The 11,225-nt window shown below is 34.3% G+C and overlaps 2 protein-coding genes across 6 annotated transcripts in view; one reads left to right on the top strand and one right to left on the bottom strand.

Annotated features, from left to right (window-relative positions):
• LOC106880268 (oxysterol-binding protein-related protein 11) overlaps positions 1-4,581 on the top strand; it is a 160,411-nt gene extending 155,830 nt beyond the window's left edge. For all 5 annotated transcript variants that reach the window (XM_052973275.1, XM_052973272.1, XM_052973273.1 and 2 more), the window contains 4 exons: positions 156-272; positions 1,689-1,850; positions 2,363-2,428; positions 3,510-4,581. In XM_052973275.1, coding sequence (XP_052829235.1) covers positions 156-272; positions 1,689-1,850; positions 2,363-2,428; positions 3,510-3,866 — 702 coding nt within the window. In that variant the 3' untranslated portion in view covers positions 3,867-4,581. The remainder of the gene's footprint in view (positions 1-155; positions 273-1,688; positions 1,851-2,362; positions 2,429-3,509) is intronic.
• Positions 4,582-7,550: 2,969 nt separating this feature from the next.
• LOC106880269 (SET and MYND domain-containing protein 4) overlaps positions 7,551-11,225 on the bottom strand; it is a 10,027-nt gene continuing 6,352 nt past the window's right edge. The window contains exon 2 of the mRNA XM_052973277.1: positions 7,551-10,651. Coding sequence (XP_052829237.1) covers positions 8,654-10,636 — 1,983 coding nt within the window. The 5' untranslated portion in view covers positions 10,637-10,651 and the 3' untranslated portion in view covers positions 7,551-8,653. The remainder of the gene's footprint in view (positions 10,652-11,225) is intronic.

Genomic DNA, 11,225 nt, shown 5'->3' with positions numbered 1-11,225 from the left:
AATGTAATACTGCTATGATATAGATACAATATTTTAAAAATTATTTTCATTTTCTGTTGTTTTTTTTTTTTTGTTTTTTTTTGTTTTGCTCTTGTTTTAAATTGAAGACTATAAACTAAACCAGTTGAATTAATTGAATTCTCTTTCACTTGCAGCCTTTTTATGGAGGTAAACTTCATCGGATTGCAGCAGAAGTGAAAAATAATATGGGTACCATCATATGTAAAGGGCAAGGAGAATGGAATAATTATTTTGAATTTACTTATGAAAATGTAATTTTTATTAAATATTTTTGTGTGTGTGTGAATTCACTTGACCTAAGTTTTTAAATACAATTATATAATTACCCTAAGGTTATAATTGTAATTATCCCACAATCATCAACCAATTAATCCGTTTATAATTCATCATCGTCATTGGTTTAATGTCCATTTTTCCATGCTCACATGGGTCAGATGGAATTTTGTTGAGGCAGATTTTTTTACAGCCACATGCTCCTCCTGTCACCAACCCTCACCCATTTTCAGGCAGGGTAATGTATCTCCATGACAAGACATTACACAATGTCAAGGAGGTAATATCTACACATACATACACTCACAAATACACATGCATGCACACACTCTCAATGTGCTTCTTTCAATTTCCATTTACTAAATCCACTCACAAAGCTTTGGTTGGCCTATGGCTATAGTAGAAGATACTTGTCCAAGGTGGCTCACTGTGAGGATGGACCCCAAACCTTGTGATTGGGAAGCAAGCTTCTTACCACAGAGTCACGCCTGTGTCACATCATACTTGTGAATGAAATTTTGCATTTATCTGGCAGTTTTGTTAGATCAGAAAAATCATTAGAGCATCGGAAAAAATGTCTTGTGTTATTTATTTTGGCTATTTACAGTCTGAGTTCAAAATCCCACTGTAGTCGACTTTGTCTTTTGTCCCTCTGGAGTCAATTTAAAGTTCCTTTCAAATATTGGTGCCAATGGAATTGACTATCCCTCCCCACCACTAAAATTGCTGGCTTTTTGCCTAGGTAAGAAACCATTATTATTATTAAGGCGGCAAGCTTGCAGAATCATTAGCACACTGGACAAAGTGCTTAGTGGTATTTTGCCCGCCGCTCCAAAAATGGCTGCCCTTGTGAAAAAATTTGAAACCATTATTATTATTGTTGTTGTTGTTGTTAACGCAGCAGGCTGGCAGAATTGTTAGCATGCTGGACAAGATTCTCAGCAGTATTTTGTTTGACCAAACTTTTTAAGGCATGGTTTGGTTTCTATGGCTGGATGCTCTTCCTAATGCCAACCACTTTATAGAGTGTACTGGGTGCTTTTTTTTATGTGGCACCAGCATCCACAGCAGTCCTTTTTATGTAGTACATCAGTTTTGGGATCTCAATTCTGTTGTGGTGGGTGTGTCTTCTGGAGCATAGCAGTGTGCCACATATTTTGGTCCTGTTCATAAGGTTCAGTGTTTTGAGATTTGCCTTTAATACTTCATCCCATGTCTTCCTGGGTCTCCCTCTTCCACAACTTCCATCCACTTGAAATAGAATTTATAGTTGTGTCTGTAAATAATAGCTACAGATTTTTAACAATCAGCAAAATTCAAATCTTGAAATTTTTCTTAATCTGTCTGAAATCTTAATCAGTGCTGTTCAATATGTATTATTTCATTGATTTTAGGGAGAAACAAAAACTATTGATGTAAGTAGTCTGGAGATTATGAGAAAGTGTGTTCGCCCTATTTCAATGCAAGGAGAATTTGAGTCAAGGAGACTCTGGCAACATGTCACTAATGCTTTGAAACTGGGAGATGTAAATATTGCTACAGAACACAAGAAATTTGTGAGTATACCAGTTGAGGTATTCTAATGAATTAAAGTTAGATATGTTTATTGAATGAATATACTTTTAGCAACTAGCATAGTGCTCAAAAGTAGTATAAAAAGAACTATTATTTTGTATGTATATAATTATTAATCTGCCACTGTGGCCAAATGAATGAGATGCAAACATCTCAGTTTGCTTTTAATACTAACTACAAGTATTGATTTCATATACAATCATTGTGTTGTCCTGCAAGGCAACTTTTTTATTTATTCTGTTTACCTGTCAGTCTGTCTGAGAAGTTAACTGACAATAGGTTCATATTCTATCCAGGATGATATTTGTCTCCTGTCATATAACGGGGTTTTTTTTGTTTTCAATTAAAACATCCTTAATTGAAAATGTGATAGCAAGTATGTGAACATTGTCATGCATAGGTGCACATGTATGCATGTGCACACACACACACACACACTATTTCTCTGTGGTTTCAACCTGCTTATTCCTCTTTATTTCTTTTTAATCTTTAGTTGGAAGACCGTCAACGAGAAGGGGAAAGATTACGGAAAGAAACAAATACAGAGTTTGCAACGAAGGTTTGTTTTAAGAATTTTATATTCTCTTCAGAATATTTGAGTGGATGCTGAAAAGTGTCCTGGCTTTAAGGGTATCACAAAAGGTCTGGTTGGAGGCCCAACCTTCTGAGTTCTTTCACAGGGCTTACAAAAACTGAAGGACTGCTGCAATAAGTGTGTGAATCTAAGAAAGGAATATGTTGCATAAAATCATAATTAACTGATCCTCTAATATTTTCTTTTATCCAAAGCCAGGAACTATTCAGCTCCCCCTTGCATATGTTCTACAGTTCTGAAGCCGGTATGTAAACATAAAGTAGTGTTACTGTAGTTATAAGCCTTTCTTTTATTTAAATTGTAACATTCTGTATTATATTTAGATTTTATATATAAAAGAGTCTTTAGATCTTATATATAAACAAATTTTGGGGAGCATTGGGAAGAAATGGCCCAAGCCTTAGTTACGGTGTTCTGTTTTCTATTTTGTCTTTCTTTCAAGTGTGTTCTTAGCCTGTAGCCAGTTGTAGTCACAGAACCTTTCCAGATGATAGACAACCCCAACCAAAGATGCACAGATTTTTTTTCAGAATTCTTCGACTTTGTATTGGTTCTCTTTCAGTACAATATTATTAATCCTTTTGTTACCATATTTCTGTTGAAATAAATATACTATCTTTGTTTCAATTAATTTTGAAAATAATTAAGGATTAATTAAATAGTTGTCATGAAATTCTGACGATAGGTTTTAATGTAGATCTCTTTAACCCTTCAGCAGGCCAAAATATTCTATTTTATGTTGAAACCAGCTGGATCTAACCTCTCACACTTAACCTACTATGTCATTGTAAAAATAAACAATTACATTATCAAATTCTTGGAGTTACAAGGTAATTCACGCTTAATTCAAAATAATGTGAATAAATAAGCTTTAATTTTAACAGAATAATCTGAATGCTAAAGGGTTAAAACTGGGAATTTGTATCATACAACCAATGGTTCTGTTTTAGGAGGGTTGCTATCAAAAGGGTCAATGACCATCTTTTATACTTTCTTTTGAACAGTTTGGTACTTTTATTTTTTTTTTCTTTTGTTTTTACTTCAGCACTTTCACCTAGATGGAGAAGATTGGGTCTACAATAAAATCCTTCGAAGTCGGCATAAAGAGCACTGTGATATAAACAAGGATATAAAAGATAACAACAACAGCGAAGATGGCAAAAGTTGTGCTGAAAGTCCATTTAAAAGCAATAAAGTGAGCCAGAATGAACAAAAAATGTCTCAGTCAAATAACTGCTATGATATCAGTGGGGCGGCACCAAAAAACGAGAACACTTTCTCAAAAGACAAAAGTCAAAAGAAAGACTCACTATCCAAAACGAAAATTTCTCCAAAAACTAATCGGACCAATAAGAACGAGAAAACTCGCAAAAACGAAAAATGTTTGAAAGATGTCTCTTGATGAGTGCTTTCATCCTGTAGAAGTGATTTAACTTCAGAAAGGTCTTTCATTAACTTAGAGAGTTATTTAGAAGCCTAACGGCCGAGACCAGGCTTGATGTCGGCTGAATAGGGTTTGACGACCAACTTCCTCATCAAATCTACTGAGCTGCTTTTATCTCAGTGGCCTCCTGAGGTTTCTATTGTTTTTTCTTTTCTTTCAAAAAGTAACTTGAACAATAACTGCAGATATGTCATTATGACATGACAATTTCAGTTGATTTGAGAAAGGAAGACCAAACGAAAATATACTATGCTTTGGTTGAAATGGTATTAGCAGCAGTAGTGCAGTTGAAGAATCAGATTTTTTTTTTTTTGTCTTTTGGCTGCATTTCTTAGCTAATCCTGTTGCTTTCTTTCCACATTGCATGTACTGGATGCCTTTCTTCGTGGGCTTGCAGTGACTTGCTTTTGTGATATGATTAAAAAAAAAGTATCTGTTAATAATAATAATAATAATAATAATGATAATAATAATAATAATAGAATATAGGCATTCTGTGAAAATACTTCCTCTTGCTGCCATTGCATCTCTTACTTTTCAATTATCCGAAAAATGAGTGATGAAATTGAGGAAGAAAGAGAGAAAAAAAAAAAAGTATGGAACAAATTCTGTGATTATTTCTGCTGTAAATATTAAGCATATCATAAATTTTTACTGAATTCCAAAAGACCTGGTCTATTGCCTTTGTTTGTTTTTTTTTCTGTTATTGTATAAAGGTATGTATTGATACACTCTTACTTTTCCAACTTAGCCATTATGAAATTTAATATTCATAATAATTTAAAGTTTCTATTATACAGTAGTTACTTTCATCAACATAGCATTAGTTTTCTTTTTATTTTGTTTTGTTTTTTCTTATGGTTATGTAGTTAGTTGTAAAGGGGTGTGGCTTAGTGGTTAGGGTATTCGGCTCACGATCGTAAGGTTATGAGTTCAATTCCTGGCGATGCATTATGTTTTTGAGCAAGACTCTTTATTTCACATTGCTTTGGTTCACACAGCTGGCAGACATGAGTAGTACCTGTAATTTAAAGGGCCAGCTTTGTCACGTCCTGTGTCATACTAAATCTCCCTGAGAACTACATTAAGGGTACACATGTCTGTGGAGTGCTCTGCCACTTGCCCGTTAATTTTACAAGCAGGCTGTTCTATTAATCAGATCAACTGGAACCCTCATCGTCGTAACCAATGGAGTGCCAGTAGTATATAGTTAGTATTGGTGAAGTCTACTGAAGTCTCACTAAACTACCTCGGTCTGTTATCTTCTCAGTCATGAAGCTTAAGTTCTTAACAGCTGATCTGTTTGTCTTGCTAGTTAGTCTTAATTGATATATCTCATTTTAGCTATCATTTACTACCTGATACATATGCCTTGAATTTCATCGAATATAATTTCCTCAAGAACTATAGTTGGCTAAATTGTTGAGTTGGTTTTCTGTGGTTGAGTTTTTCTTTCCTTCACAACAGGTCTTAAATATTTACAAATTCTTGTCTGCCTAACTATAAATATCGGTAGCAGGTACAGTTCACTGCTGTGTTTTTCAGGTTATTTTTCAACCCCAAGTCAACCCTAAGGTGTGGTTCTAGCAGATTGAACAACATGGAGGGTCTGTGTGGGAAGTGGAGGTCATGTGTGTTGCATGTATCCCATAAGTTTGTTAGATTTTTTTAAAAAATTTTTTATGAGAAAATTTAATTAAATGGTGCCTTACAAAATAAGATGCAATGTATATGCAACCTTTGTGTTCATTAACTTAGAGTACCAAGTTCAAATTCTTCACTAGGCTGGCAACCTCTTTCTAGAGAGCAAAAATGTTTCTCAACCACTAAACACAGGGGAAACTGGGTGAAGCCTCAGCCTACTTCACTCACTGTGCCATATAGTTGTTGTGGTTTATTCTCCTCCCACAAGATCAGTGCTGATCAAAGGCACCCCAGCCATGACCATCCCATCTTATGAAGGGTATCTAGAATTCTATTGTCTAATGCATGGGTGCAGTCATGGCTGAGTGGTTTAGAAGTTCACTTCACAATCAAGTCCTGAGTTCAATCTCACTGTGTGACATCTTGGACAAGTATCTTTGACAGAGTTTTGGAATCAACCTAAGACTTTTGAGTACAATTGGATAGATGAAAACTGCTGAAGCCCATTGTATGAAGTGTAGCTGTAATTCAAAAGACCAGCCTTGTCATGTTTTGGTTTGGGAATTAAGGGAAGGGTATAGGTGTTTATGTGAAAGCATGTGGCTTAGTGGTTAGGGTGTTGGATTTATGATCATAAGATTGTAGTTTCGATTCCTGGACCAGGTGATGCATTGTGTTCTTGAGCAAAACACTTCGTTTCACGTTGCTCCAATCCACTCAGCTGTAGAAATGAGTACCACTAGTGGAGGCACATCGCTTAGTGGTTAGGGTGTTGGATTCACAATCGTAAGATTGTGGTTTTGATCCCTGGACCAGGCGCTCCATTGTTCTCAAACAAAACACTTTTCGTGTTGCTCCAGTGCACTTAGCTGTAGAAATGAGTTTAGCCTAGTGGGGGACGGGCTCCACCAGGCTTTCTCACCCAAGATACGCTGCATTGGCTGCAGCACCCTAACAAGACCTAACGGGTTAAGGGACATGTTAATGTCAATTGGTATTTATTCAATATGAGTTGGACTTTCAGTGGAGTGACCAATGGAACATCCACCATCAAACATGTTCCTTCCTTTCCCAGGACAATTTGTTTGGATTTGTGGGCAGTTTGATTGTTGTTTCTAGTAAGTTCAGCAACCAAATAACAAATTCAGTAATGGTTCCCTCGTTGACTTATACAGTTTATTGTTAGTGTTATTTAAGCCCTTGGTTGACCCTGTTTGAACAGACCTATAATGAAAGGCATTGAAACCCTTTAAGATGATGGGTCTGATTTGGGAACATTAGACTGTTATCTCTAGTAGGTCAACTAGCAGCAACATAACGGTTTCCTCGTACGTCTCTGAAGCAAATGACGTTGATAAAATTTTGCTGTGAAAAGTTAGGTTCAGTCAAATTAACTGCCATTTAAGCACAACATGGTCATACATTTTAGGTACATGTTTGATTGAACCTGATCAGATATAGATGGCCCATACTAAAGTTGTTGTCTCAGACACATCAATACCTTTGGTACTACACTTGTCTCAAGATAACTTCTAGACACAATCTTTAAGTTCCAATTCTCATGACACTTGTAACAGAACCATAATCACCTTAGTCTTCCCATCAAAAATTTGCTTTATACATTCAATTTTCACTAAGGACGCAGGGTACTTACTTCTGAATTTAGTCAAAGATGACCGTCTCCAGAGGATGTGAATTAGAGATGTGAAGCTTTAGTAATAGAATACATTAGACCTTGTGGAATCAATGACTGGCTTTGGTGTTGAAATACTTCTGTGTTCTCATGAAAGCCAAGACTCTTTGAGACAATTTCAGCAATGTTAAGACAATCATTTCTAATAAACTGATGTTTGTAGATGAATGCTTAAGATTGTAGTCAGTGTTCCGTTGCAATCTTTTAAGCAAGACTTGTAACTTTATATGGTCAGAAGCTATACTTTATAAATTAGAAAAGTAGTAAATATATAAAATGCATGAAATTACATTTAAAACAAAATGTTGTGTATATATTAGGACTTTTTCATTTATTTTAATATATATATAATATTATTATTATTTTATTTCTGTGTATATATATAGTTTATGCTTATAAAAATTAAAGTATAGAGATAAACGAATTTAACAAATGAAGTTAATAAGTTAATTTTTTTTTTATAACCATGAAAACATTCTTTGCTTTTTATTGAAAACCAGTAAAAATGCTAGACTGATTTGGAAGAAGGCACTCTAATGTCAGTGGATAATTAACTTTGGAGGGAAGGGGTAGGGAATAGATAATTGATTTCAATAAATTACTCAAATATATTTAATATATTATTATTGATATTATTTATTTGTTGCATCAACAAAAATTACTGGCTTGAATTTTTTGTTTTACTTCTTGAAAGCCGTTAAAATTCCTCACAGTCTCTGGCTTACCAACATGATCAACTTTATAATAATTGCCACTGTATTACAATTATTTATCACAATTGGCAGTACTCCAGCACGGCCACAGAACACCGGCTGAAACTAATAAAAGAATATCTTTGGTAAAATAAAATGACAGACAGACAATAAGGTTTCAACTTAGTGTTAGGATTTCAATCTTCTTTAATTTAGCATTAATGTTCTAATCCTCTCTGCATTAATTATGTTTAAAAATAATTATGCAATGTGGTTAAAAAAAAAAAAAAGCAATGACTATTTTATTCTTCATTAATGAGGTCATTATAAGACCAAAACATATCTGAAGTTGTCTCCCATACTTGCTGAAATTATTGATGATATTAGTCAAAGGCAGATATTGTTTTTCCTTTGTTATTGTAGGTAAAATAATTAATGTAGTGATTATTTTAAAGCTAACACTAACTTGTGGTTTTTCATCCAGATAGCATTAAGTGTTATTTATTCTTTCAACTTATTGCCAATCTCTTGAAGCTAATGTAGCTCTTCATTGCATGTCATTTTAATAAAATACTAAAAATTGTTGTAAGTCTTTAAAAAAAAAACAGTTCATAAAATTCTGAGCTTAGCTTATAAATTTCATATAAATTATTTTTGAGATGCTTCACATGCAGTAAACAACCAAATTTGTCATTTTCAAGGCTATTGAAAGAATTTCACTGTTTATCAACACAAATGTAATGATTTGCTTTGGTGCTATAAATTTGTTTCAAGGCTTCCTGACAGTTATTGAGGTCTTGCCATGGTCGACATATCCAGGATTCCAATAAAGACAAATGTTTTAAAAGAAAAGAGAAAGTTTCATCAGAATAATCTCCAGAAAGTACGTCATTAAATATTGAATCAAATTTTGGCTCAATTATCATCAGCTCCTTCACTCTGTAAGATAAAACTTGTCTTTCGCCACAATTTCTGCAATTAAAATCTTGGTCTTCATTTTCAAATTGGCCAAGGACCTGATAGCATTTCTCACATTTAAAATAAGGTGAATGGCTAGGAATGTCATCATACAATGGCCAGTCATTAACACAGGCTACACAGGAACAGTCAAAGAAATATCGACGACCAAGTTCAGCCTCTCGTTTCTCTTTATCGTCGACTGGATATAAAATGCCATAACTGTCAATGACATCCATTCCTTTGGGAATGTGATGGATGGCTCGTACAACGCACAGATTCCCATAGCTGTGTCGCACAACATTAGGATCACAAGAATGATTGAATAAACTGAGTGTGGCATAGACAGCAGATCCAATGTCAACTGCGCTAGACTTCAAGGGCTGTTTTAGATTGATGCTTAGTTCAGTTATCTCATGAGCATTGCATGGTAACATTTGAAGATGGCGAAGAATATGGCCACCAACAATAAGATGAATGTCTTTGCAGTCGTCTGCTTTCGAAAAAAATTTAGTTCTCTCTAGACATTTCAAAAGATAAACTGCTGTTAATGTTCGACGAAATAGATCAGAGAAAGTTCTTTCTTCTGAGTGGTTAACAAGGTTATAGATTGACCAATAATCTTCAGAATCGTATTGACCTAATTTATTAAACCCTAATGCTGAAGGTTTTGTAGATTTTTCATCAGCAAAACTTTCCTCAAAATTCTTAATATAATCATAATTTGCTTTTATAACCATTCTTAATGCCAGATGATAAACATCATACTCTAACAGCTTGATTGACAGTAAAATGGAACATTCTACAGAGTGGTACTGATTCCAAGATTCTTCTCGACAAATTGTGTTGCAGTAAACAACTTCTGCACATGAAGAACATGGTATTGGATGTTCTGCTCTTTTACAACAGTGATGGCAATGGCTGGAATGATGATCATCATTGATCACAGAGCTGTAAGGTTTCTCAATAGCAAGAACTTCACCAACATTTATGTCCCTGGTAGCAGAAATATATCTTCCTTTACTTTTGGAATATTTCATACATATAGCATCTGAAGCACATGGAAACTGGCTGCTCCGTTCTCCTTCAATACTAGGAAGTGGGTTCATAAAAGCATTGCATTCTTCAGCCTTTACCTTAGCTTTAGATTTATTGTGACAGTCTTTGATGAAATTTTCAAGTTTTGCTTGTCGTTCCATTTGTCGATCTTTCTCTAGGTTGGAGTCTACTAAACTCTTTATGGCTTCTTCAAAATATTTGATGGCTTCCTCATTTAAACCAATTTCATACTTGGATCTACCTTGTCTTTCTAACAGTTTATGCATCAGTTTTTTAGGATAGTCATTCTTGAGAGCTAAATCAATGTCCTTCAAACAGAGGTGATACTTTTGCATATCAAAATACACAGCTGATCTATTGGCATAGCCCAGTGCAAGCATATCTCCGATCCCTGGAGCTTTTTGGATGCTCCTTGTATAAAAACTAAATGCTTCTCGATAATTTTTTTTCACATATTCTGCATTTCCTTTGTTTCGAAACTCTGTAGAATCTGATGCTGACTTCCCAATTGACATTTCTTCGATTCTTATTACTTTATCAATAAATGGTAAGTTGTAAACAGCAGTGAATCTCTCTTTGTTAGTCTCAGCAGAACTGAACGTTTTCGACCAGTCCTTCCATTTAACGTCATTTTGTATATTCATTAGTAACTCATCTCGCCAGTTATCAATTAGGTCCGACATTTTGTTATTGTAACACTAGAAATAAAAAGAAAGATAATATGTAACAACTGGTAAATTAGATAAATTACTTTGAATTTATTTCTCATTTCAGTGATTTAGATTGAAAAAAAAAAATACTTGGAGGTAATTTGATTAAAAAGCTATTTTAATTTCTCAGTGACTCCCATTTAAATCTTCCAATGTTTCTTCACCACCTATTACTTCTGTCTCTATTCTCACATATAAATTCTTAACTACATTGCCTTTATGTTCTTATTTTACTTTCTCATGACTTTACACAGTACTCACAGTAAGAAGCCTGCTTTGTAATCATGTGATTCTGGGTTCAGTCTCATTGTGTAGCACTTAGAGCTAGTGTCTTCTATGGTCCAGGTCAACTAACACCTTGTCAGTGCAGCAACTGTCATATATATATATATATATATATATATATAATATAATATAAGGCTAAAATCTTTATAAGAATTTATCAAGTAGTCAGCGTGAAAAAACCTCATAAGGACTTATAAAGTCCCTCTAAGCGTGAGGCATTACTGTATAGTAATGCCCTTATATAAATTATATTATATATATATATATAATTAATTCA

The sequence above is a fragment of the Octopus bimaculoides genome, chromosome 15 (assembly GCF_001194135.2).
Source record: "Octopus bimaculoides isolate UCB-OBI-ISO-001 chromosome 15, ASM119413v2, whole genome shotgun sequence".
NCBI classification, from domain to species: domain Eukaryota; kingdom Metazoa; phylum Mollusca; class Cephalopoda; order Octopoda; family Octopodidae; genus Octopus; species Octopus bimaculoides.
Note: the sequence above shows the minus strand (reverse complement) of the source record. Positions and strands in the feature narration are given on the sequence as shown.